Source organism: Vipera berus, assembly GCF_964194415.1.
Source record: "Vipera berus genome assembly, chromosome: 2".
Classification (NCBI taxonomy): Eukaryota; Metazoa; Chordata; class Lepidosauria; order Squamata; family Viperidae; genus Vipera; species Vipera berus.
In genome coordinates this window covers 145,040,757-145,063,784 of record NC_138203.1, presented here as the reverse complement: position 1 = coordinate 145,063,784, position 23,028 = coordinate 145,040,757, and the positions used below count along the sequence as shown (strand labels likewise).

Here is a 23,028-nt window from a genome sequence, read left to right as displayed (position 1 = left end):
TTCCTTTCTGAATGGGGATACTGAAGTCCCTGTCTTTATGCCGCCTGCAAATTTCAAAAGTGGAAAGACAATATTTGTTCAGAGGGAATCTGTTCTGATTTGGGAAGGCTATTCAAATATTCTTAGGAAGGGGAATATACACCTGGTTTGGTCACCATCCTTTGGAGTGTTCTTATGGAAACATTTTCTAGCGGGAAAACGAACCCATCCTTTTGGTTCACATGCAGTGGTGAGTTTTCCCTTCCTCACTTGGGAAATGGCAGATGCTGAGTCATTGAGCCGAATTAATTCAGTCCTGAAACGTTATCATCCAGGTGTCAAATGGACTTTAATGGTTGATAACAAAATTAGTTAGAAAGGTAATAATTGATACTAAAAAAATGAAACAAATTACTAAAAAGGCAGATGTTTAATGCAAACTTGGAATTATAATATGAAGTGATAAGCCCGAAGGTGGAAACATTAAACATACACACACTTTAATAGCAGCTTGCCATCTGTTTTCTGCCTAAAACTTTTCTATCTCCAACTTCTCGAAGGAGACTATCTGTATATGTAAGTTTTGCGTTAACATGGTAGAAAGAAATTGCATTACAGGTAGTCCTCTCGACTTACGCTCACAATTGAGCCCAAAATTTAGGTTGCTATGTGAGACAATCGTTAAGTAAATTTTGCCCCATTTTGTCACAGTTGTTAAGTGAATCACTGCAGTTATTTAGTAACACAATGGTTAAGTGACTCTTTCTTCCCCATTGCTTGACACATGACCCAGGGACACTGCAACGCTCATAAATATGAGCCAATTGCCAATGCCTGAATTTGGATCACGTGACCATGGGGATGCTGCAACGGTCCTAAGTGTGAAAAATGTTCATAAGTCATTGTTTTTAGTGCTCTTGTAACTTTGAACAATCACTAAATGAACTGTTGTAAGCTGAGGACTACCTGTAATTTGCATGGAAAGGATGGAATTATGTGCCCCTTCAGACCGTGGGAAAAAAATATGCATCCACACTTATTATTTTGCACTGGTTTGCTCAAAAGAAACAGTGTAATAGGTATGTCTGTCTGTGAGAACTCCAAAAAAGTTGATCATTGTTTTTGCCTCTTTATTTTTATCTCACCTTTATTATTTTTATAAAGAACTCAAGGGTGTGAACGTATCTTATACTCCTTTCTCCTCCTATTTCTCTACGGGTGGGTTGCACTGAGAGTGTGGGACTGGCTGCAGGTCATCCAGCTGACTTTCATGCATCCCTGAAAAACCCACAATTCTTGATTTTTGTAATTGATCCCAAATCCTGGGGATAGAGCCAATAGAAACACGGACATTTTAAATTGCAGTGATGGGTCCAGAGTCATGTTTGAGAGCCATTTAACAACTGTGGCCAAAATGGTGGTAAAATTGGGTGCAACTCACTTACCAACCGCCTTGCTTAACAATAGAAAACTGGGGTCTCAATTGTGGTTTTAAGCACTCTAGGACTACCTGTATGGAAAAGAATACAGGTAATTGCCGACTTACCAGTTCATTTAGTGACTGTTCGAACTTATAATGGCACTGATTGACTTTTGACTGTTTTTCACACTTACAACCGTTGCAGCCTCCCCATAGGCAAGTGATCAAAATTCGGGTGCTTGGCAACTGGTTCATATTTATGATGGTCGCATTGTCCCGGGGTCACGTGGATCACCTTTTGCCACCTTCTGACAAGCAAAATCAATAGGGGAAGCCAGATTCACTTAACAACGGTGTTATTAACAACTGCAGTGACTCACTTAACAACTGTGGCAAGAAAGGTCGTAAGATGCAGCAAAACTCACTTTAAGAAATGTCTGGCTGGGTTACGGCAGCGAGACTTTTAGTAGGGCAATATTGGAAGAAGGAAGAACTGCCGACTATAGAGGAATGGACTTTGGGATGTGATCCGCCTGGGTATCAGCTGGCTCGAAGACGGGGTGGATCCAGCCCCTTGGCCTTCCCGGGCAGCGACAGCAGAGAAGGAAGCTAGGCCGTCCTTCAGGTGCCTTATTCTGATGGAAAGCCTCATTTGCATTTACAAATGATTGGAGGAGATTACTGGAGAAAAGCCGAGCCCCCGAGATTACTCCTGATCGAGCCTCCCCACGCCACCTGCTGCCCGAGGATTTCCGAAGGAAAGCCCCCTCCCCCCCGCGGACCCCCCCCCCTCCTCCGGCTCGCTCGCTCCGGACTCTCCCTCTCCACCGCTGGCGCATTGACCACGTGCGCTCTGCAACGCGTCACTCTCCCTATGTAAACAAGGGGGCGGCGCTATGCTAATCAAGATCCCGCTCTTTCTCGAAAGTAATCGGGAGTCCCCAGCTCGGGGACTCCTCCGGGGGATCTGGCGGGTGATTAATAAACTTCCTCCCAATAAATCACTCTCGGCTCTCCCTCTCGCTCTCCTCTCCTCGCTTTTAGCGCGCACTCCCAGAGAAAAGAGACGGAGGCTGCCGGGCTGGCTGCCAGGAAGGGCGCGTCGCGTCGCGTTCCGTCTCATCCCGTCCCTCAGATCCTGCGGGGAGCCACAAATCCTCCGGTTTGCCAAGCCGCGCTCGGATCTAACGAAGCAAAATCCCGGCGGCGAAGCAATGCAGCAAACGGCGCTCCTGCGGCCGGGGCCGGCGGCGAGGACGCGCTTCGCTCGCCCGCTCTAAGCGCCCCCCCCTCGGGCTTGCCATGCCAGCCCGGGCGACCCACGTGCTGTTGAGAGCCACAGCCGGCTCGGAGCGTCGCTTCTTCGTCTCTCTGCGTTTTCGGCCGCTTTGGCCCGGCTCCGAGCCGATCGTTTTTCCCTGCCGGGAGCTGGAGGCGATCGCCGTTGAGTTCTCGCAGCGATCGGCTGCCTCGCCTTCCGCAAAGCGGGACTTAATGGCAACAGCCAAGCGCGACGTGCTTGGCGCGGTCGTCCCGAGACGGTCGCAGAGTTACCGGCTCATCAGAGGTCGAGATGGCGAATCTGACTAACGCCGGCAGTCGGGGAGCCTCTGGGAGGTAGACCTTTTTTTTGGCAAGGTCACCGGAGAAGAGAAGGAGAGAGGGCTGGCGCTTTTCGCACGCCTGCCCTCGCCGGACTCCGGGGCCGGTCGCAGTGCTTTGCAGCCGGCGAGGGAATCCGACCTCGCCGTCCTAACGCCGGAGGGCTCCCGATCCGCCGCAATCGAGGCAGAACCGAGGGAAAGTTGTGCGCCTCTGCAGCGCCTGTGTAACGCCGCAGCCGCTTTCTCTGGGCCACGAAGGACGGCAACTCTGGGCGGGCGAGCTTCTCCCGGCACCCCAGGCTAGGAAATCCCTTGCGTGCCGCCGCCCCCCCCCCGGCTGCAACCTCGAGGGCTTGGCCAGCCCGAGTGGGGAGTGGGGGAGAGGCGTCCTGCCAATCTCGGGAAGGAGCGCGGCCCCCCGCTTCCTAGACAGAAAAGGGGAGGGGTGGAGGCGGCGATGGCTCTGGGACCCCCACGGAGGAGCGGGCGTCCTTTTCCCGCGTGGCGCGTCGCGGCTCCCCGTGAGACTAAGGCGGCGGTGCGGACCCCGTGCCCGAAGGTGTTTTGAACGGTCGCCTGCTGGTCGTCCCGCGGGAACGGGAGTGGACGAGACGCTGCCCGAGGGACCAAAAAGTTGGGCCGAGACTCCCGGCTCTTTTTATTTATTTTTTTAAAGTGAGCCGCCCGTAAGAAGTTCCCCGATCCCTTCCCCGGATCCGCCCTTGGACTCGTGGATTCGGGACTCCAGACCAGCCCGACCGACCATGCCCGTGGGGGAGCCCCGTCACGCCGCGCCTCTCGCCTCGCAGAGTGACTGCTACTCTTGAAGCCCCCTCGCCTCTTGGCCCGGGCTGCGAGCGGCATGGAAAGGCGGCGGGGCAGCGGCCGAGCGCTGCGGAGGCGGCTTTGAAAGTTGGGCGCGCCGTCCCTTCTCGGCCGCCCGCTCCCCCCCCCCCCGAGAAGGAGTCGCCTCTAGCGGGAAGGCAGGGGAGGGGATCGGCGGCTGAGGAGGCCTCGTCTGCCGCTGCCGAAGATGGGAGACGGATTGCCGGAGCCGGCCCGCGCTGCCAAGCCTTCCCCCGCCGTGGCCGCCTGCTCCGAGGCAGAAGCGATCGAGGTCTTGGAGAGCGCGGAGGAGGGCTTGCCCGGCGCTGCAGAGGACGTAAGTTTCGGTGGGGGTCGCTCGCCCCTCCGTTCGACATCAAGCTCTTTGAAAGTAAAAAACGTTAGCATCCCGGAGAGGGAAGTATTTTGATTTGATTTGATTTTTTTTTCCCTAGCAAGAGAAAGTCGGGAGATCCTTCCCGGAATCTTTGTGGGTTTCCTGCGGCAGGTTGCCGGGAAGTAGCCTCGCGGAATTCACCGGTGGGAAAGCGTGCACAGGACCCGAGTTTTGTTTTTTGTTTTTTAGCCGGGGTGGGGAAGGGGGATTTCTTTCCCCTCTCCCTTTTAATCTCTGGGACGCTGAATAATAAATATAATGGCCAGTGGTGTTTTTCCCTGTCCTTTATTAAACCGATTTCAGCTTTCCCAACTGGTGCTTCTGAATAGGTTGGAACAGCAGAACAGCCGTCCTGGGGATTATGGAATTTCAAGTCCTTTACAACCGGAGGCACCAGGTTAGGAAAGGCTAGTAAAAAAAACACCAGATGCATTTCTAAAGGCTGAAGATGTGTGGTCTTCCAGAGTTCCCCTGTCAACATGGCCACAGACTTCTCAAATGCTTGAGAAGCCTAAGATAGTCAGTGTTTCTCAAACCAGGCAACTTCCAGATGTGTGGTCTTCCAGAGTTCCCCTGTCAACATGGCCACAGACTTCTCAAATGCTTGAGAAGCCTAAGATAGCCAGTGTTTCTCAAACCAGGCAACTTCCAGATGTGTGGTCTTCCAGAGTTCCCCTGTCAACATGGCCACTGCTGAAAATTCATTCATTGGGAAATACCGGTTTGGACCATAGGTGCACATACATGTCCAGGAGTGGGCCGTTATTGCCCTGCGTCTCAGCAGCTGAGTTAAAGTTGAACGAGCAGTTGCAATAAAAAAGAAAAAGAATGTCAACAGATCTGATATACTGGACCATTTTGGTCCCGCACATGGCTCCTGCTGAGCTGCCCAACATGCTGGATGATCTTTGCCCAGCCTTTGGTTAGGCTCTCAGGCTCACCTATACGTATCTTGCAGTGTTGCTTTGAGGACCAAACAACTTCCTTAAATTGCTTGATTAGAGAGATCTGAAAGAAAAACAGAACAATGATTGGGTTCATTCCTCATGAAAATCCATAATTTGGTTTGCTTCTGGAGTGACCTGATATGTGAACCCAACCATAATGGCTTATTCAATAAAGCAGGGTTAAAACAAACATACTTTAATGTCATGTGTAAAGCCTGCTAAATCAGTGTTTAAATCTTCTAGACTATTGTTACTTCCTACTTCAGTGCTTCAAGTTTATCACTCATTGCCACACTCTGCCTCTCTGGCTGAATGACTGCTTCCTGTTGCACATTGCATTAATGTCCTTCCCTTAACTTGCTTTGGTTGATGACATGAAAACATTAATATGTAACATGATACAGTATAATTTGGAAAGTCGTCTGGAGTAAGTCCTGAATTCTTTAGAGCACTGATTCTCAACCTTTTCTTCACTGTGAGCTCCCTTTAAATACCTTTTGTGGCCACAGACCATGGCCATGGAACCCCAAGACTTAAGATTTAAATCATAACATTTTTTCAAGCCTTCACGGATCCCCTGTGATAACATTGCATCCTCCCCAAGTGTCTGCGGACCAGAGGTTGAGAACCACTGCTTTAGAGAATTCTCGATATAATTTTATTGCTTTCATTGCAAAGTCATAAGTGCAAGCCACTATGCCATGTGCAGTGATATCATGACACAAACCTCAGTCTTTCATACTTGTGTTCCGATATCAATATAGAAATGAAGGGGTTTTTTGTGTCATGATGTGTGCTTTATCACACTATCTCCCTCAATCCGAATGCCTAAGCTAGAGATTATGACTCTCATCTCATCTCTGCCAATTTATTTACTACTTAGTTAATGTTAACATTACTTAAAGGAAATGGCTTGTATAATTTCTGACAACTTCTTGACAAAGCTACATTTATTTGTTTAGAATGTGTCCGTATGCATGTTCATTTTCATTAACTGTGACATAGTGCATTAAATGTGAACTTCCAATCTTACTAAGCAGCCTAACTTAGTTTTAAGCTTTAATCTCTAAAGATTCTTAAACGGAGAACTTTATTATTTAACCAAGTACAGCATCCTTCTTTGTGGATGCATCCCCCTTCGTCTGGACAACTGTGTTCTGGAAAATTTAAAGATGTCCCGCCATGTTCTTAACCCATTGTTGTAGCAAGATGAATTGCTAAGAGGTCCCAGGGATAGACCGCGCAGATATATTTAAGCATCTGTACAATGAATTGCCTCATTCCCAGGAACAATTCTGTGGATGCTCATTCTGGCAGGATTCTAAAAGAAGACCTTTCTTTTCTGTACTATGTATTTTTGAAAACTGACCAGTAGAAAAAACAAGCCAAATATTTATACCTTTGGTGATTCCCTTCTGCTTCTCCACAGGGGAATCCGTGTGAATCTTCCTCATGTTCCTCTCTGTGTGGGATGTGAAAAACTCTCCTGACTCCTCAATACATTCTTATAAATTTTAGAAAATGGGCTGCATCAGAAGATTCAAGGAAGTTTATACTGTCTGAATGGTGCACCACCAGAGTTCTTTGGAATGGCTTTTTTTTTCCTGGTAATGTGCAGCAGGTTTGACATGGGCTATTGGGCAGGGCTGCGAAGTCTGTTAACTCTAAAGCCTCACAGCAATTCCCAAACCTGTTTTCTGTAGATTCCAGAGTCTTATAGAAAAATTAACAGGATTGCCAAGAGTCAGCAATCTAGTAGCTTGGAAGCAATCATCTAAGGCTAGAATGGCTTGGCATAATTAAAAAAAATAACAGACTAACCAAAGATTATCCCCTCCAAACTGAAAGAAAAACTTGTGGAAAATTTCAGACCTGTGCAAATCATGTAGCTGCCCATTTTGCATTAGCCCCCCTGTCTCAGTGGCTGGGTTCATGAATGCTCCTCAGGTGCACTAAGCAGGTAAGGTGGGTGTTTGGTCTAACAGACATTGTAATCCAGATATTTGGAGGGCATCTCGTTAGGAAAAACAATTTTAGGGACTGGAGTCATCCTGAAGCTCCAAGAGGCCCTCTTTGCAAACTAAAAATCTCCCTGTCATTATCTGAAGCAGGGAGTGTGGGGGAAGGGGAGAGGTCAGCTGAGAAAATAATATGAAATATTGTTTTTGGATAGAAGGCTTGTAAACCATGGTTCAAGTCCAGGTCGCTGTCCTAAGTGAATATGTCTCTGTGCACTAAACCTCATCCCTTGTTTGTGTATGAAACCAACTTGGCACGTTAAACCAAACATTATCCAAAAGTTTAGAAGGTGTTTTGCTTGAGAGATGTTTTTGCAGTTCAAGAAATGTAGTATGTCCTGTAGATGCTAAAAGATATCTATACCATAAAAATGCAGTTTCCAACAGCCTTTTCTGAGTTTGGGCCCTGCGTGCTGTGCGTGCTGCTTGGGAAGTTACGGGAATTGCATTCTAGCCCATTAACACTTTTATTGGAGAAGACCAGGCTGTGGTGTAATCTTAAGCCCAACCTACTGGAAGCAGTTTACTTTTAGGCTTGTATAACTGGTTTGACTGTTTCATGGAAGCAATTTCAGATTATGGTGTCCTCAAAGGGATGCTGGGGTTTCTTGTGAATAAACCGCAGCAACTTCACAAGTTGCTAGGATTCCACGGATTGAGGTCATGGCAGATTAGAAATGGGCTGAGGTGGGCAGTGGACATGTGGAAGGGAATTCTCACAGGATGCCAGGTAAAAAAAACCAACAGAGAAATGAATATTTATGGATGCTGCTGATGTAGGGTGAAATAGCACTCCCACCAGGTATAAACTATGTTCAGATGGAATCTGTTGGGCTTGGTTTGTTATCTTGAAGAACAAAAGGGTCCTTCATCTTTGAAATCCTGGCTGGTGGAACTTTGGAATTCCAGACCCGAGTCTCACTTCCCAGCCTATCTGAAAAAACATAAAACTTAGGAATCCATTACAGATTTTGGTTCACATGGGAGTCACCTGCATGACGATTCTCTGAACTGCCAGTTTGTTCATTCAGGATTGATATTTTTAGCAGTCACATGAGACAAACCCCCTCCCAGCCAAATCTCAACTCTGCCCCTCTCTCCTGGGAGATTTCCACTTTGCGTTCTCTAATCCAATAGACTGGAGGGAGAATAGCTTGATCCTACAACAGACACCTCGAGTGATGACAACTGTGTAGACCTTCAGCATCTATCCATTGAAGAAAGTAGTCGCTGTATTTTGCTAGTATTTTAAGTTATCCTCTGCCCAAGTGGCAGACAGAAAATCCATATGCTCTTTCTTACCTTCTTCCTATCCATGCCTCTCATTACTTCCTGCATTATAGAACCCTAGAGGGGGAAGGAACCAAGGTTCATCCACTCCAACCAGTGGTCCACAGCCGCAGTTGCCAAGTCATCAGCCCCCTGCAGATCAGCCTTTCCTGACCAGAACACAAGGTGACCCAAGCAAAGGGCAGAAGCATGGCAGAAAGGTAGGTGCAGATGCAATAGATGGAGCTTAGTGTGAAAAAAGTTGGGTGTGGGTTTTGGGGTTTTTTTTTACGCACTGGAGTCAAAAATGGCAAATGGAAAACACAATTAAATGGGCATTGGGAATCATGGGGAAGGTTGGGCAAAAGGGCTGTAACAAGCTGAGTTAAACTACTGTACAATACTCTGGGCCTGGCTCTGTTTACACTGCAATGTAAGGCAGGTTCATATAGGGAAAAGGAATGTAAGTATACCAGCCCCAAGTGAGTGTGACAATGATGCATAGCAATTACTGAACACTTCCTGTAGAGATATGTTCATCTGTGGTCCCAGGGTGATTGGATTACACTCATGTTCAGCATTTTTCAGGGACAGGGCATCGCACAATCTCATTGAAACCCCCTCTATTTGTTTCTCATGCAATCTCAGCCCCCAAGATCTTATACTGAGCCGTGATGGCGCAGTGGTTAGAATGCAGTACTGCAGGCAAAAAACCCCTCTGCCCACAGCCTGGAGTTCGATCCTGACTAGCTTAAGGTTGACTCAGCCTTCCATCCTTCCGAGGTTGGTAAAACGAGGACCCGGTTTGTTGGGGGCTACAGGCTGACATCGTAAACCTCCCAGAGAGGGCTGTAAAGCACTATAGAACTGATACGTAAGTCTACCTGCTATTGCTATGCAATGATCGTATTGGCATGACTCGTATCCCACAGCTAAATGTCTGTGAGGGGGATGGGTGATTTTAAAAATTAAATAAAACAAATTGTGGGGTTTTGCAACCGAGCTCAGGAAGCACCAAGGACCCCACAGGACTGAAGGGATTGTAGCTTTCACCCTTATATATTTGCTGACTGGGAAAGATAGGGATAAGATGATTTTGCTGCAGAGGATGCTGTCAGAAGCAAAGGAAAAATAAATGGGGGCTAGGTGGAAAAGACCTTCAGTAGTTACGTAGAAGAGATAATTTGGAGGCATGCAGCACAGTCTTTCCTATCAATACATGAATTGCCATTCATTCAGCTAACCCCGTTTTCAGGGTTTGCACAGCACACTGAACCAGATATTAACTATTAGTTGGGTGTGCACGAGTTCTGGGCTAAAGTTTGTGGCTAACTGCGTTGTGTGAACCCAATCTTAAATAAGAACCCTGTCATCCCATACGCGGGATGCTGAATATCTAGCCTCTCCTGTGGCTAGATATTGAAACATAAACAGCTAAGTAAGCGGAGAGTTAGGGGTGAGTACATGGAAGGTAGGTTCAAAGATGGATTAAGATAGCTGTACTGAAGTTGATAGGATTTACTCCTAAGTACACGTTTCTAGGAGTAAATCTCCTAGATTTCTGCTGCTCTTGCTGGCACTTTTATTGATTGGTATTTTTATTTATAGAAAAATTTCTTCCTGCACTTCTATTGTGGGTACATCACTCAAAGTGGCTGAGTCTGTGCAGGCAAAAGAATCCACAAGTTGCCCATAGGATAGAAGGATTATTACCATAATCACATCGCAGGTTAACATTTCAGAAAGATCACTTCAGAGATTACTGGAATGAACTTCACTGACAGGAAAAAGGGCCACAAAACATGGATGAGATGTCTGTCATCTTGTTGCCTTGCAATTTATTTCATTTTTTCTTCCCCTGTGAAAACAGCTTCTGGATTTTTTTTCCCCCTCCCATCCTCAGGGAGCTTGAGAACAACTTTTGAATTTCTCTTGAGCTCACTTTTTTTGACGGAGCTGCTACAGGGGGCTACTGCTATGCCCCTTTTGAATCTGCTTTCAATAGCTTCCCTGGGATCTTATTGAAATCTAGGACAGGGCTTTTCAACCTTTTCACCCAATGCACCACTTTTAGGATATGGCAACATCCGAGTACCACCAGTCGCCTAGCAAGGTGTCAAAAACGTGATGGCAAAAAAGGAAAAAAGTGATGAAGTACAGGTAGTCCTTGACTTATAACAGTTCGCTTAGTGACTGTTCAAAGTTACAATGGCACTGAAAAAAGTGCCCCCCAAGCCACAGCCGAGCAAGACACCTGCCTGCCCACCCAACAGCACTCTTCCTCCTGTCTGAGGTTTTCATTGTTGTGAAAATTTCTGTTGAGGATTGGCAGCAGGGGTGGGTGGGGGGTGCTTGGTTTTTATTCCCCCCATCTGCTGGGTGGTTGCAGCAGGTTTTGGTCACTTCACATGACCCTGGGACACTGTGACCGTCATAAATATGAATCAGTTGCCAAGCATCTGAATGTAAATCACAAGACCCTGGAGATGCTGCAACATTCCAGCTGATTGGCGCTTCTTCTGGGCTCAGCAGAAGCGCCAGGATCAGCGTTGAGCTCCAGCTGGAGCCCGGCGCTGATCCTGGCGCTTCCGCTGAGCCCTGACAGCCCCAAAGTAGTGCTGATTGTGGTGCTTCTGCTGAGCCCTGAGAGCAAGAAGCCCATAGTCTCCTCTCATAGGCTCAGTGCTTTTTTTGTAAAAGAAAAAGGTGCCGGAACTCACACATGTCATACAACCCACCTTGCCTACCCTACAAGGTTCCATCCAAAAAAGGTGCCGGAACTCCGTTCTGAGCATTTTATGACAAAAAAAAGCCCTGCGTAGGCTTATATTAGCTAAAAGAAGGGAGGTTTGGGTGATGGTTTAATTTTTTTTCCCCCTGCCTGGCTCTCTGCAAGAATAAGATCCATGCTGGCCCAGAATTCACTTTTCCCGGGAATATAGTGATTATGGGAGGATTTTCTACACCGTCCCAGTGGAAGTATCAGATTCCTTAACTCTTGTACCCATCCTTAATATTTAAAGACATTTGACTTGCTGGATTTCTTTCCCAGGGAGTAATCATAAGCCTGGTATTATTACCTGGGAAAGCTGTGTTTAACAATACATGTAATTAGAGAGAAGAAGCTGCATTTAATATTACACAAGGGACCGGAACAAGCCTTTCAAAAGCAACCCAGCTTTTAACCCTCCCTAATTATAGCTCCCTGAATATCTAGCATTCAAAGTGTCTCCAATCTTGTTTTTTTTTTTAAATTCCATCTTGCAATCACTTGGCTAGCCTCGGTGGGCATGTTTTTTCCCCCATTGCAAAGCAGTTAAAAGCCTGTTAGATTGTAGGATGAAATCTGCAACAACTTCATCGCTAGAGCTGATACATGACTAAGGAGGAAAGAAAAAGAAAAAAGAGCTCTTGGAATTTTTGACAGGTTCTTGCTGGCCAAAATCACCCAGTGAAGGTTTTGTAACAAATAAAGATGGCCTTCCATTGAAGTCTGTCAAAGGCCCAGCCATAGAGGCTGCCTGACCTGAGGGCAGCCGGATTCTGTGGGGTAGATCCGGAGGATGTTCTGTCAGTAGCAGCATCTTTTGATTAGCATTCTGCTTCAATCTGTTTTTTTTCCTGGCAAGAAGAAGAGATTGCAACATGGTTTCCCACATGCTTTCCTCCCTGCCTCTTTCCTAACGGCTTCCGATAAAGAACAGAGACCCTTTTCCGATCAGAAGGATTTCACTGCTGAATCAAAAAAAACTTTTCAGGATTAGAATCAATCTATGGGAAATACATTTTGGATGCAAATGAACCTTGCCCTCTTTCCTGTGAGTGTCCAGATGTGAGTTCCAGGGTGGAGATTCAGTGGGCTGCAGGACAACCTTGGGATGTGTGAAACAGTAAAGAAAAAAACACTAGAATAGAGCAAGCAGGACAACCTTGGGATGTGTGAAATAGTAAAGAAAAAAAACACTAGAATAGAGCAAGCGTGCAGCACTTTTTGCTAGATAGTGACAGATCCTTTTTCTCACTTGGAACTCGTGCTTGCAAACTCGTGGTCTGTCACATCTGTAAAAGTGAGATTGCCCTTCATGAGTTCCATTGGTCTTTTTTTTTTAAAATCCCATTTATATCCCGCCCTTCTCCGAAGACTCAGGGTGGCTTACAATCTAAAGCACAAATCAATGTGCTTAGCAATAGCTTTCATTCTATGTATATGCCTGCTTATTAGGGCTTTCAGGGGCCCCCAAGCGGTATTATTACAAAGTCAGCTTATTGCCCCCAACAATCTGGGTCCTCATTTTACCTACCTCGGAAGGATGGAAGGCTGAGTCAACCTTGAGCCTGGTGGGATGCGAACCTGCACTAATTGTAGGCAGCTGGTGTTACTTAAGGAGGCATTAGCCCACTGCTCCACCAAGGCTCTTCTTTTGCACTGGAGCACTGGATGGTAGTTAAATTGGGGGGGGGGTTGGGAAACCATAGCTTTTTCAAGGGAAAAAGATGTGCTCTGCCATCAAGCAGCGGGCCCTTTCTCACTTTTCTCACCTTTCGTACTGTATTTGCAACCACGGCTCATGTGAATACAGGTTCCGACTTTCCCAGAGCCTAAGAATGATGAATTCATTTATTCTATTATAGTCAGCAATTCTGATCATGCCAGAGGACATTAGGTCGATTATTGTTTATCCATTATTGATAAACATCTGACCTTCTGTTAATCTTCGGACAACCAGTTTGCGTGAGCCATGGAGCTCAACAGGAATTAAGTCCCACAAGGATTCGATTATGACCCTATTTCAGCTTCCAATTTGGGTCAGGGTGTGGGTGTGACTCGCCCATCTCTCTGCTTACTTGACAAGACACACTGGCGAAGCCTTTGGCAGGCTGATGCTCTCTGCATGTATTGGAAATACATGTATTGGAAGAAAAGGGGCCAAGCCTTTGCTAAACGATTTAATACCTGGTTGGTAGATTCTGCATGGCAGCCAGGATTAGCATCCATATATTTTAATTGAAAAGTAACAAATTTCTTGCACTTACAATTGGGTCCTGCTTCCATGCCTGTTAAATGTTGACAGTGTCATGTCTTCCCTCAAATGGTGTTTACTTTACAAGTTGGGAGGTTATAAGTTTAGTTTATAAACTGAGAGAGCCAGTCTGGTCTAGCGGTTAAAGCACCAGGCTAAAAACCAGGAGACTATGAGTTCTAGTACTACTTGAGTCATGAAAGTAAGCTGGGTGACTCTGGACCACGTCGCTCCGTCCCAGCCCGCCCCACCCCACAAGGCTGTTTTTGTGGGAAAAATAGGAGGAGGAAGCAGCATTAGGTGCGACTGCTGCCTTGAGTTATTTATAAAAGTAATAAAGGCAGAATAAAAAAATAAGTAATTTGCATTTGGCTCTTTGTAAGTTTGTATCAATGAGCCAGATTTTAATAGCAAAAACAAATGGAAACTGGGTAATATCAGAGGAGCAAGCTGTCCCCATCAAAATATTTCTTCTGCAAAGTTGTGACTGCTGCAGGAAGCTTTCCCTCCATCTGTTCATTGTAGAAGGGAACGATGGACATGTGAGTGGAATTATAGTAAACAGGGTTGGTATTGAAGATGACTCTAGGATAGGAAAGACAATGATGTATGTTGAAAGCATTACATCAAGTACCCTCCAAAGTTGTGAGGACTGGATTTCCTAAGAATTTCAAGGGAATGCGGGCCAAATTAGAGGATTTTAGAAGCTGGGTCTCAACAGTAACTGAAAGATGCTACAGTGAGAGATTGAGAGAGATTGAGATAGATAGATAGATAGATAGATAGATAGATAGATAGATAGATAGATAATGTTGAAGCACTGATGCAGTTTATCAAAGTGGTATCCAATTGTATTAATGCTTATGAAATACAAGTAGTCCTTGCCTTGTGAATGTAATTGAGCCTGGATATAGAGTCATGGGTCATGGCAGTCATTAAGTGGGTCACCACATGACTGTGCCCAATTTTATAACCTTTTCTGTGGCAGTCATTAAATGAACCCCTTTTCTTCAGTGCATGTGCCAGAAAGTGGAAGCAAACGCCGGAAACTAGCCAAAATTATGGTGATGTGACTGTGGGGTGCTGCAAACAGCCATAAATGCAAGCCAGTTGCCAAGCATCCAAAATGTGATCACGTGATTGTGGGGAGGGGAATTGCAGCTTTGAAAACAGGTTATAAGTAGTTCTGGGGAGATCCATCATAATTTTGAACAATTGCTAAGCAAAGACTGCCTGTATCACTGAAGGTTTTATTTTATTTATTTTATTTTATTTTAATTCCATTTATATCCCGCCCTTCTCCGAAGACTCAGGGCGGCTTACAAGCTTAGCAGTAGCCTTCATTCTATGTATATGCCTGCTTATTAGGGCTTTCACACACACCCCCAAGCGGCATTATTACAAAGTCAGCTTAATTGCCCCCAACAATCTGGGTCCTCATTTTACCTACCTCGGAAGGATGGAAGGCTGAGTCAACCTTGAGCCTGGTGGGACTCGAACCTGCACTAATTGCAGGCAGCTGGTGTTACTTAAGGAGGCATTAGCCCACTGCTCCACCAAGGCTCTTTAGGTAAGGCGCATTTTTCTACCAGCCCTATACTTGGGGATTTTTACCAAAGACAATATGGCCTTATGGAGATGTACTAAAAGTGATGGTGACAGTAGTGCTGGCAGCACATGCCCTACCACTTCTGGCAGACAGGAAAATTTTTCAAGACAGGCTGAGCTGTAATATTGCTATCTTGATCTGGCAGCTTCTGGAGGCACATTAAAGAGAATTGAGAGTGAGCGGTAAATCATCAAGAAGATTTACAGCGACAAGTGGAAATTTTATATAATTGAATGTTGACTTAGGAAAGAACTTGATCATTGTGAATGTGTGAACTGGATTCTCCAACAGCTTTTTGAAGCAGGCCAACCACGTGTAGCAGATTTGACTGGCAGATGTTGTACGATCTTCTTAGTGTGGAATCTGCTGGCCTTTCTCATTGGTGATGCAAGTTCTTATTCCTATTCCTCTTGCAACCAACATAAAAGTAATACTTTAATTATCACCTCCTGAGTCCACGCAGCTATGTAAAAATTGACGAGTTGTATGTTAGTGCTAGAAAAAAAAAGATAATAAAGTATTGAAAGAGGAAGTGTGAGGTTCCCTCCAAAGCCCTGGTAATATTGCAGAACTAACAGAAAAACATAAGAGAAAGGCAAAGAAAGGAATTTGGTTTTTCCCCCAATACAGGTAGTGCTTGCTTAATGACTACTTGTTCAGCAGCTATTCAAAGTTACAACAGCACAGAACAAGAGACTTATGGCCTGTCTTCATAGTTGCAATTGTGATTGTGACTTGGGTACTTGGCAACTGGCTCACAATGATGTGACATCATGTACCATGAAAGCCAGATGTGGCCTTCACTGCCAACTTCCAACAAGCAATGGGGAAGCTGGCAGGAGGTCTCAAATAACGATCACGTGACATCGTGCTTAATGACCGTGTGGGATTCGCTAAATGACGGCAACCAGATGTACCTCAGCTGCTGTCATAAATCAGCACAGTCATATCACATCGTGCTATGTGAGCATATCATTTAGTGATGGAGTTGTCAGTCTTAATTACCATCATTAAGTGAGGACTACCTATACCTATAGGCTTACTACCTATACCTATATGGAGTTACCAGACTTAATTACCGTCATTAAGTGGGGACTACCTATACCTATAGGCTTACTACCTATACCTATATGGAGTTACCAGACTTAATTACTGTCATTAAGTGAGGACTACCTATACCTATAGGCTTACTACCTATACCTATATGGAGTTACCAGACTTAATTACCGTCATTAAGTGGGGACTACCTATACCTATAGGCTTACTACCTATACCTATATGGAGTTACCAGACTTAATTACTGTCATTAAGTGGGGACTACCTATACCTATAGGCTTACTACCTATACCTATATGGAGTTACCAGACTTAATTACCGTCATTAAGTGGGGACTACCTATACCTATAGGCTTACTACCTATACCTATATGGAGTTACCAGACTTAATTACCGTCATTAAGTGGGGACTACCTATACCTATAGGCTTACTACCTATACCTATATGGAGTTACCAGACTTAATTACCATCATTAAGTGGGGACTACCTATACCTATAGGCTTACTACCTATACCTATATGGAGTTACCAGACTTAATTACTGTCATTAAGTGAGGACTACCTATACCTATAGGCTTACTACCTATACCTATATGGAGTTACCAGACTTAATTACTGTCATTAAGTGGGGATTACCTATACTTCTGGGTCTTTGCACCTCTAGGTTGAAAGGCTTCTGAAATATACAGTGGAGTGCTGCTACCTCCTCTGGCTGTATATGACTTATGGAACATCTATTCTTTATCCCGCTCTTCTGGGAGGGGAAGGGAGCTGAAAACAGAAGTCCCACTGCTTTGGAATAAGTCTTCCGCTGAAGATCAGGCTAGATTCCTCTTGGTTGACTTTCAGGATGATATCAGAAACTTCCTATGTCTTGAAAGTATATGCTACAATCCCAATTTTTAATGTGGAATGCCACAGGACAAAGAAACAAGGCATATGATATCTCTACAGCCCTACTGCAAAGTCCTAAAGGACACCCTGCCCATCAGTTGTGAATGCACCTGTGCAAAATCTCTGCGCACAGACCCTGGTGGGTTGCCATTTTACAGAGGAGGCTCTCTCTGGAATCCTTTATTCCTTTTTATTCTCTTCTTTTTCTGAAATTTTATTTTGGTTGTATTGAGTCTTTCGGTTGGGATTTTAGGACTGTCATTTTATTACTGTTTTTAATTCTGCAAATGTTTTAATTTGTTGCTGTATTGTACATCATGTAAGCTGATCAGAGTTATTGGATTGCCGGGGTGTGTGTGTGTGTTTAGACAGAAATAAATAAGCAAGCAAGCAAACACAGAATCATTTTTACCACAGTGTCCCTACTGAAAGATACAAAACTCTCTGCAATATATAAATAAACCATTTTTAAAAAAATCAATAAAGCTTTTCTGAAATTAAGTCTCTGCAGAATAATCTGCAAATGAAAGCCATGCTTTACCTCCCCCCCCCCAAAAAAAAGCTTCTGATTGTGGCTGTGAAGAGGTTTGGGGGTGGTAGGGGTGGAAATAATTGTCTGAGAACTAGGGACATCAACTGTACACCCCCCCACCCCCGCTGTCCAGGCTAGACTAAAATAAGCAGATCTTCCCTTTCCTGTATTCCCTATGGAGCATTTTGTTTCTTTCAAGCAGAATTCTGACATGAATTTCATTCCGGTGTTCTTACATTTTCCTCCCCTTTCTCTCTCTTTTTTTTCTTTCCTTCATGCCTCTAACTTCTCAGCACTGGAAAGCTCTGTTTGATCAGGTAGGTGAACAACTTGGAAATGTTTGTTTTAACACCTGGGAACAAGGGAGATCAAATGCATCTCTCCATCAGGGAGGGATTCCTGAGTGTCCTGTGATGTATGACCTTTTGTGTAGTTGGCCCACAACACCAACCAAATGGGTTTATGGTATGTCCTGGGTTCTTCCTTTATCTCTACTTTGTTGTGTTGTGTGTGCCTTTAATGTTTCCCTTTGTTGACTGAGATTTTCCTCCAAAAACGATGACCTTAAAAAGCAAGGAGCTAAATGCATTAAGGTTTGTTTTGTCTTTGTGTAGAATTCATATTTTGTAGAACTCATAGAAGGAAAGCTAAATTCATTCTCCAGGGGTCAGTTTCTTTCATAGGGCATACTGATACTGAATTAAACTTGACATTATTTAAGAATGTTACAAAAGAAAGCCAAGAATATGGGCTGATAAAATTTCCATGTTTGAAGTTCCAGCAATACATGGAGCAGATCAATATTAGGTACTCTGATTTAACGAAGCAGGCCATCAGGCTTAAGTGTTCGGGTACCTCACGCCTAAATATTTCGTAGCAGTATGTAAATACTTTAAATCTTATTATCCCATAGTGTGCGGCTGACCGAGGCACAGTTAAGGTCAATCTGCACATGGAGAAATGGAAACACCATCACAGGGATATTATGGTTCCACACAAGACAAGAACCCCATGATGACAAGCCATGATTGTTTCGTAAGCAAGTAGAGTTTGTGACCTGTTCAGAAAGCAGAGTTCTAGAATGAAGAAGCCAGTCAGAGTCTGGGGATTTGGCAGCCTGTAGGATACCATTTTGAGACGGGTTGAGGTAGTTTGGGGGCCTTTTAGCTCCAATAATAACCAGCATCTCTACAACATGGTGTATAATAAACTTGGTAAGGGTGCTTATTAACATATTAAAAGCCCTTAAATGTATTTTTGCTGATTAACTGTGGCAGAGGATCTTGAAACCTGGGTTTGAAAAGGTAGCACACTAGTCTATTATTTCTCAGGAATATCTGATGCAACAAGATCTCCCCTGTGCACAGGTAAGCTACAAGTTGGCCTTTAGAATGGATGAGACAAGGTCTTCTGCTGTGTTTAAGCAACCATCCAGTGGTTTGTATATTCCTTGTTTGCATTTAGAGATTGGGTGGTGCTTACAGAATGCTATGTTTTTACCATGGAGTTGAGATGCCCTTCTAACTAGTAACATGATGCATATGGTGCTTATGACTCTTTTAACACCGACATGTAAAGATACCCATGTGGGAAAAAAGTAGTATTCAAGGTACAATTTCTCGCAAGACCCATAGAAGCATCTCAATAAACATTTAGAAGAAATCTATGAAGCATATGGATTCGTATGCTAAGTTTAACCAGAGATTCACTTGTAGCTAAAGGAATTAGTATTTCTTTCTGCCAGTCAGCTATTGTTACCTTATCGCAACTTGCTGAAAGGCAGTATCCATCTATAGATTTTGAGGCAATTTACTAATGTGGTTCCTGCAAGTGGCTGAACCCAGCAGCTCCAACTGAAGCAGGCTGACCAGGCCTAGAGATGGCTTATTATCCTTCCTTAAGTAATCTTGCTGCCAGTGGCGATGAGTGTCTGTTTATAACCTGGTAAGCTCAGTTCTATATTTAGCCCATAAATCAGGTCTGAGCAATATTCTTCCTGGTGTGCCCTGTGTATCTGGTGAGGACAATGGGAGGATCAGGCTGTCACATTACGGAATGGCCTCTGACCTGTCATGGTGGGATGAATTATTCCTATTTTTATCATATGCAGGCATTCTTATAGGTACACCTAGCCACATACTTCCCCCGCACTTACGACGACAAGAAGCTCTCATTCGGGAGTATAGTAAGATCCTGCTAAACTCCTCTCTACCCATTCATGCCTATACCTCTGATCTCTTAAGATGTCGATTAAAGTCAAGAAATCCACCACTCCTCACAGCGCTTAAGCTGCTGGCCGAACATCAGAGCACTATACAAAAGTGGATGGAAGCATGGAGTAGCTATACCTCCCAAGATATTTCTGAGCATATTAATCCTAGTAGTATACCTCCAGGATTTAATCTACCCCGACACATATGGGTGACATACAATAGAATTAGAACGACTCATAGGGTGTGTGCTGATTCTCTGTATAAATGGGGAAAGACACTTTCAGCACAATGTGATTGTGGGGCTCCCTGACAGACTATCCAACATATAGTGAGGGAATGCACTAATAGAAGATACCCAGGAGATTTTAAGGACTTCCTCTGCGTAACAATGGCAGCTACTGACTGGATCTCCAAACTCGACATTAAACTCTGAAATGTTATTTCTGTTTTCCTCTTAGGTTTTATAATTGCTTCTTTTTTTAAAAAAAATTGTTTTAACTGTTCTAACTTGTAAATATGAATTGCTTTTAATTCTGTGTGTGACCAGCCATACACTAAATAAATAACCTAGACGGGTAGGCAACCTTGGCTCTTTTATGACTCATGGACTTCAACTCCCAGAATTCCTGAGCCAGCATGGCTCAGCTTGGAAACCTCTCCCTTTTCCCTCAGCATGGCTCGCTCAGGAATTCTGGGAGTTGAAGTCCATGAATCATAAAAGAGCCAAGGTTGCCTATCTCTGACCTTGGAAAATACCTTTTCTCTGCTTATAAACCAGAGGTGAGGAATGATGGCCCCTTTATGACTTGTGGACCTCAACTCTCAGACTTCCTGAGCCAGCCATGGGAGTTGGAGTCCACAAGTCGTAAAAGGGCCATCGTTGCCCACCTCTGTTGTAAACACTTAGTTCATAAGGGAAGGAGATTCTTTGCTTCTCTTTGCTCTTCTCCGGATAGGGGTGGTTGTGGCTTCTTCTCTTGACTTTCGTTTAAAGAGCTCTATCAAAGAATACCTGCTTTGTGTGCAGAAGTTCCCAAATTTGGCCACTGGACTCCTGAGACAGGCAGGGGATGGCCTCTGTCTAAAATCCCAAAGAACCATTGCCTGATGTAATAAATCAGGTTGGCCACATGGACAAAATTTCTGCTCATGGCAGCACCTTGTAGAATATGAGTTTTTTTGGGGGGGGGGGTGGTAAAAAAAATAAGCAGGATTGGATCTGCTAAATCTTAGAGGAAATCTTAGAGTAGACTAAATTGAAAGAAGAAAGAAAAACTACGTAGATGTGACAGTAGGAGTTGAGAGCCACTCGAGGGAGACTTTAAAATTCAATTTTAAGTGGACAAATAGTCTTGTTGGGCCAACGTGACGTCCAACAACCCAGTGAAACCCCTTCCTCTCTCCAAAAGTAACGCCTGCATGTTTTCTTTTCCCACCATTGGTATTTCGCCATTATAAAGAGAAGTGATGTTTCATTTATGGTCAAAGCCATTTCAGTTAGAAAGAGAGTGAAGTATTAATCTGGGCTATCTAGCTAGCATGCTAACCCCTAATGTGGCTGTCTTGTGTGTCACTGGCTAAAACATTGGAATGGGAGACTGATCTTGTTTTGCTGCTGAACAATCTGGACACTGCCTGCATTAAAATCTCTTTCTGAAGTCGATCTTGATGTTAGGGTATAATCCAGGCCCGCCATTCCAGCTGTCTGCCTTTTGCAACTTTGGTACTGGGAACATTTGGAAAAATACTGAGGTGCTTATTCACCCAAAGTGGGCAGGAGGATGAGCAAAAAATAGAAGAAATAATATTATGTTGCCAAATGAGAGACTAATACAAATGAGCCACTAACCTCATCTTAGGAACTATAAAGACTTGGTTAGAATGGGCAAGAAGTTAATTGAAGTCTCAAAACAATTAGCTCCCTTGAGGCAAGGTCCATGCTAAAATTTAATCTGTCTCTGGGGCATAATTAAGATAGCACATCTTATGGAAATTGAATTTGTACAAAATTGTATTGCCTACGGGCAGATATACTTCCAGATTCTAGAAGCCAAATCTGAAAACCTATTAGAATTCATTGGCATAGCAAAATGCTTCTTTGTTTTAATTAAAGATCTATTCTTCCATCTGGAGTCTTTGCAAGCAGATTTTAATCTGCCTTTATTTATTCCATTGGTATGGCACTACTATAGTTTCATGCCAACCAGGTGTGGCTACATGTTATTTCAATTATTATCCTTACACAGCCTCGTGAGATTGGTTAGTTAAAATGTTGCCTAGTAAGTTGCATGGCTAAAAAGAAATTTGAGCCTAGTGTTAATAATAATAAGTTGGAAGGGACCTTGGAGGTCATCTAGTCCAACCCCCTGCTCAGGCAGGTAACCCTATACCATTTCAGACAAATGGCTGGCCAGTCTCTTCTTAAAAACTTCCAGTGTTGGAGCATTCACCACTTCTGGAGGCAGGTTGTTCCACTGGTTAATTGTTCTAACTGTCACGAAGTTTCTCGTTAGTTCTAGGTTGCTTCTCTCCTTGACTAGTTTCCATCCGTTGCTTCTTGTCCTGCTTTCAGGTGCTTTGGAGAATAGCTTGACTCCCTCTTCTTTGTGGCAGCCCACAAACTAGGCAATATTAACTGGGCAATTCTATCCATTGTTCCTAGGGTCATGTAGAGGGAGGCAAGGAGATATAACTGGAAAAAAGCCATGGGACTCAAACATTTAAAGAAATCACAGTCAGAACAATTGTTCAGCAAAGGAACTGCCTGGCGAGGAAGTCCTTTTCATTAAGAAGGGTCTGTTGGCAATTGGAGAAGCATTGCTGAAGAGGTTACTCCAGTGGTGGTGAACCTATGGCATGCATGCCAGAGATGGCAATCAGAGCCCTCTCTCTGAGCACATGCACAGTGGCCCCAGCCCCACCTTCCCTCATGGCCCCCTCCTTACCAGCAGCCCCCCTGGAGGAGAATCACCCCTGAGTGTGGCCTGAGTGGAGCAGCGCAGCCAAGGACATGGCAGCTGGGCAGCGGGGACAAGACTTTGCCCTCATGCCGCCTTGCACGCAGTTGATGCTGTGGGGCACAGGCAGAGAGCATGGCCACCATGGCGCTGCTGGGCCACCTGGGCAATCTGTGGCAGAGGCAGTGAGTGGCCCTGTGAGTGAGCGGGGGGCAGGGGCAGGCTGGGGGTGGAGCGGGCGGGATGGGGTTGGAGCAGGTACATGCGGAGGAGCGGGATGGGGGCAGG

At 44.8% G+C, this 23,028-nt stretch overlaps 1 protein-coding gene across 3 annotated transcripts in view; it reads left to right on the top strand.

The window, feature by feature from the left end:
• Positions 1-4,036: 4,036 nt before the first annotated feature.
• RHBDL3 (rhomboid like 3) overlaps positions 4,037-23,028 on the top strand; it is a gene marked incomplete at both ends in the record, with an annotated part of 153,493 nt that continues 134,501 nt past the window's right edge. Inside the window, 3 exons of one of the 3 annotated variants that reach the window (XM_081321694.1) lie at positions 4,037-4,165; positions 8,534-8,680; positions 17,864-17,887. In XM_081321694.1, the coding sequence (XP_081177820.1) occupies positions 4,037-4,165; positions 8,534-8,680; positions 17,864-17,887 (300 nt within the window). The remainder of the gene's footprint in view (positions 4,166-8,533; positions 8,681-17,863; positions 17,888-23,028) is intronic. The other 2 variants (XM_081321695.1, XM_081321696.1) reach the window with 2 other exon arrangements.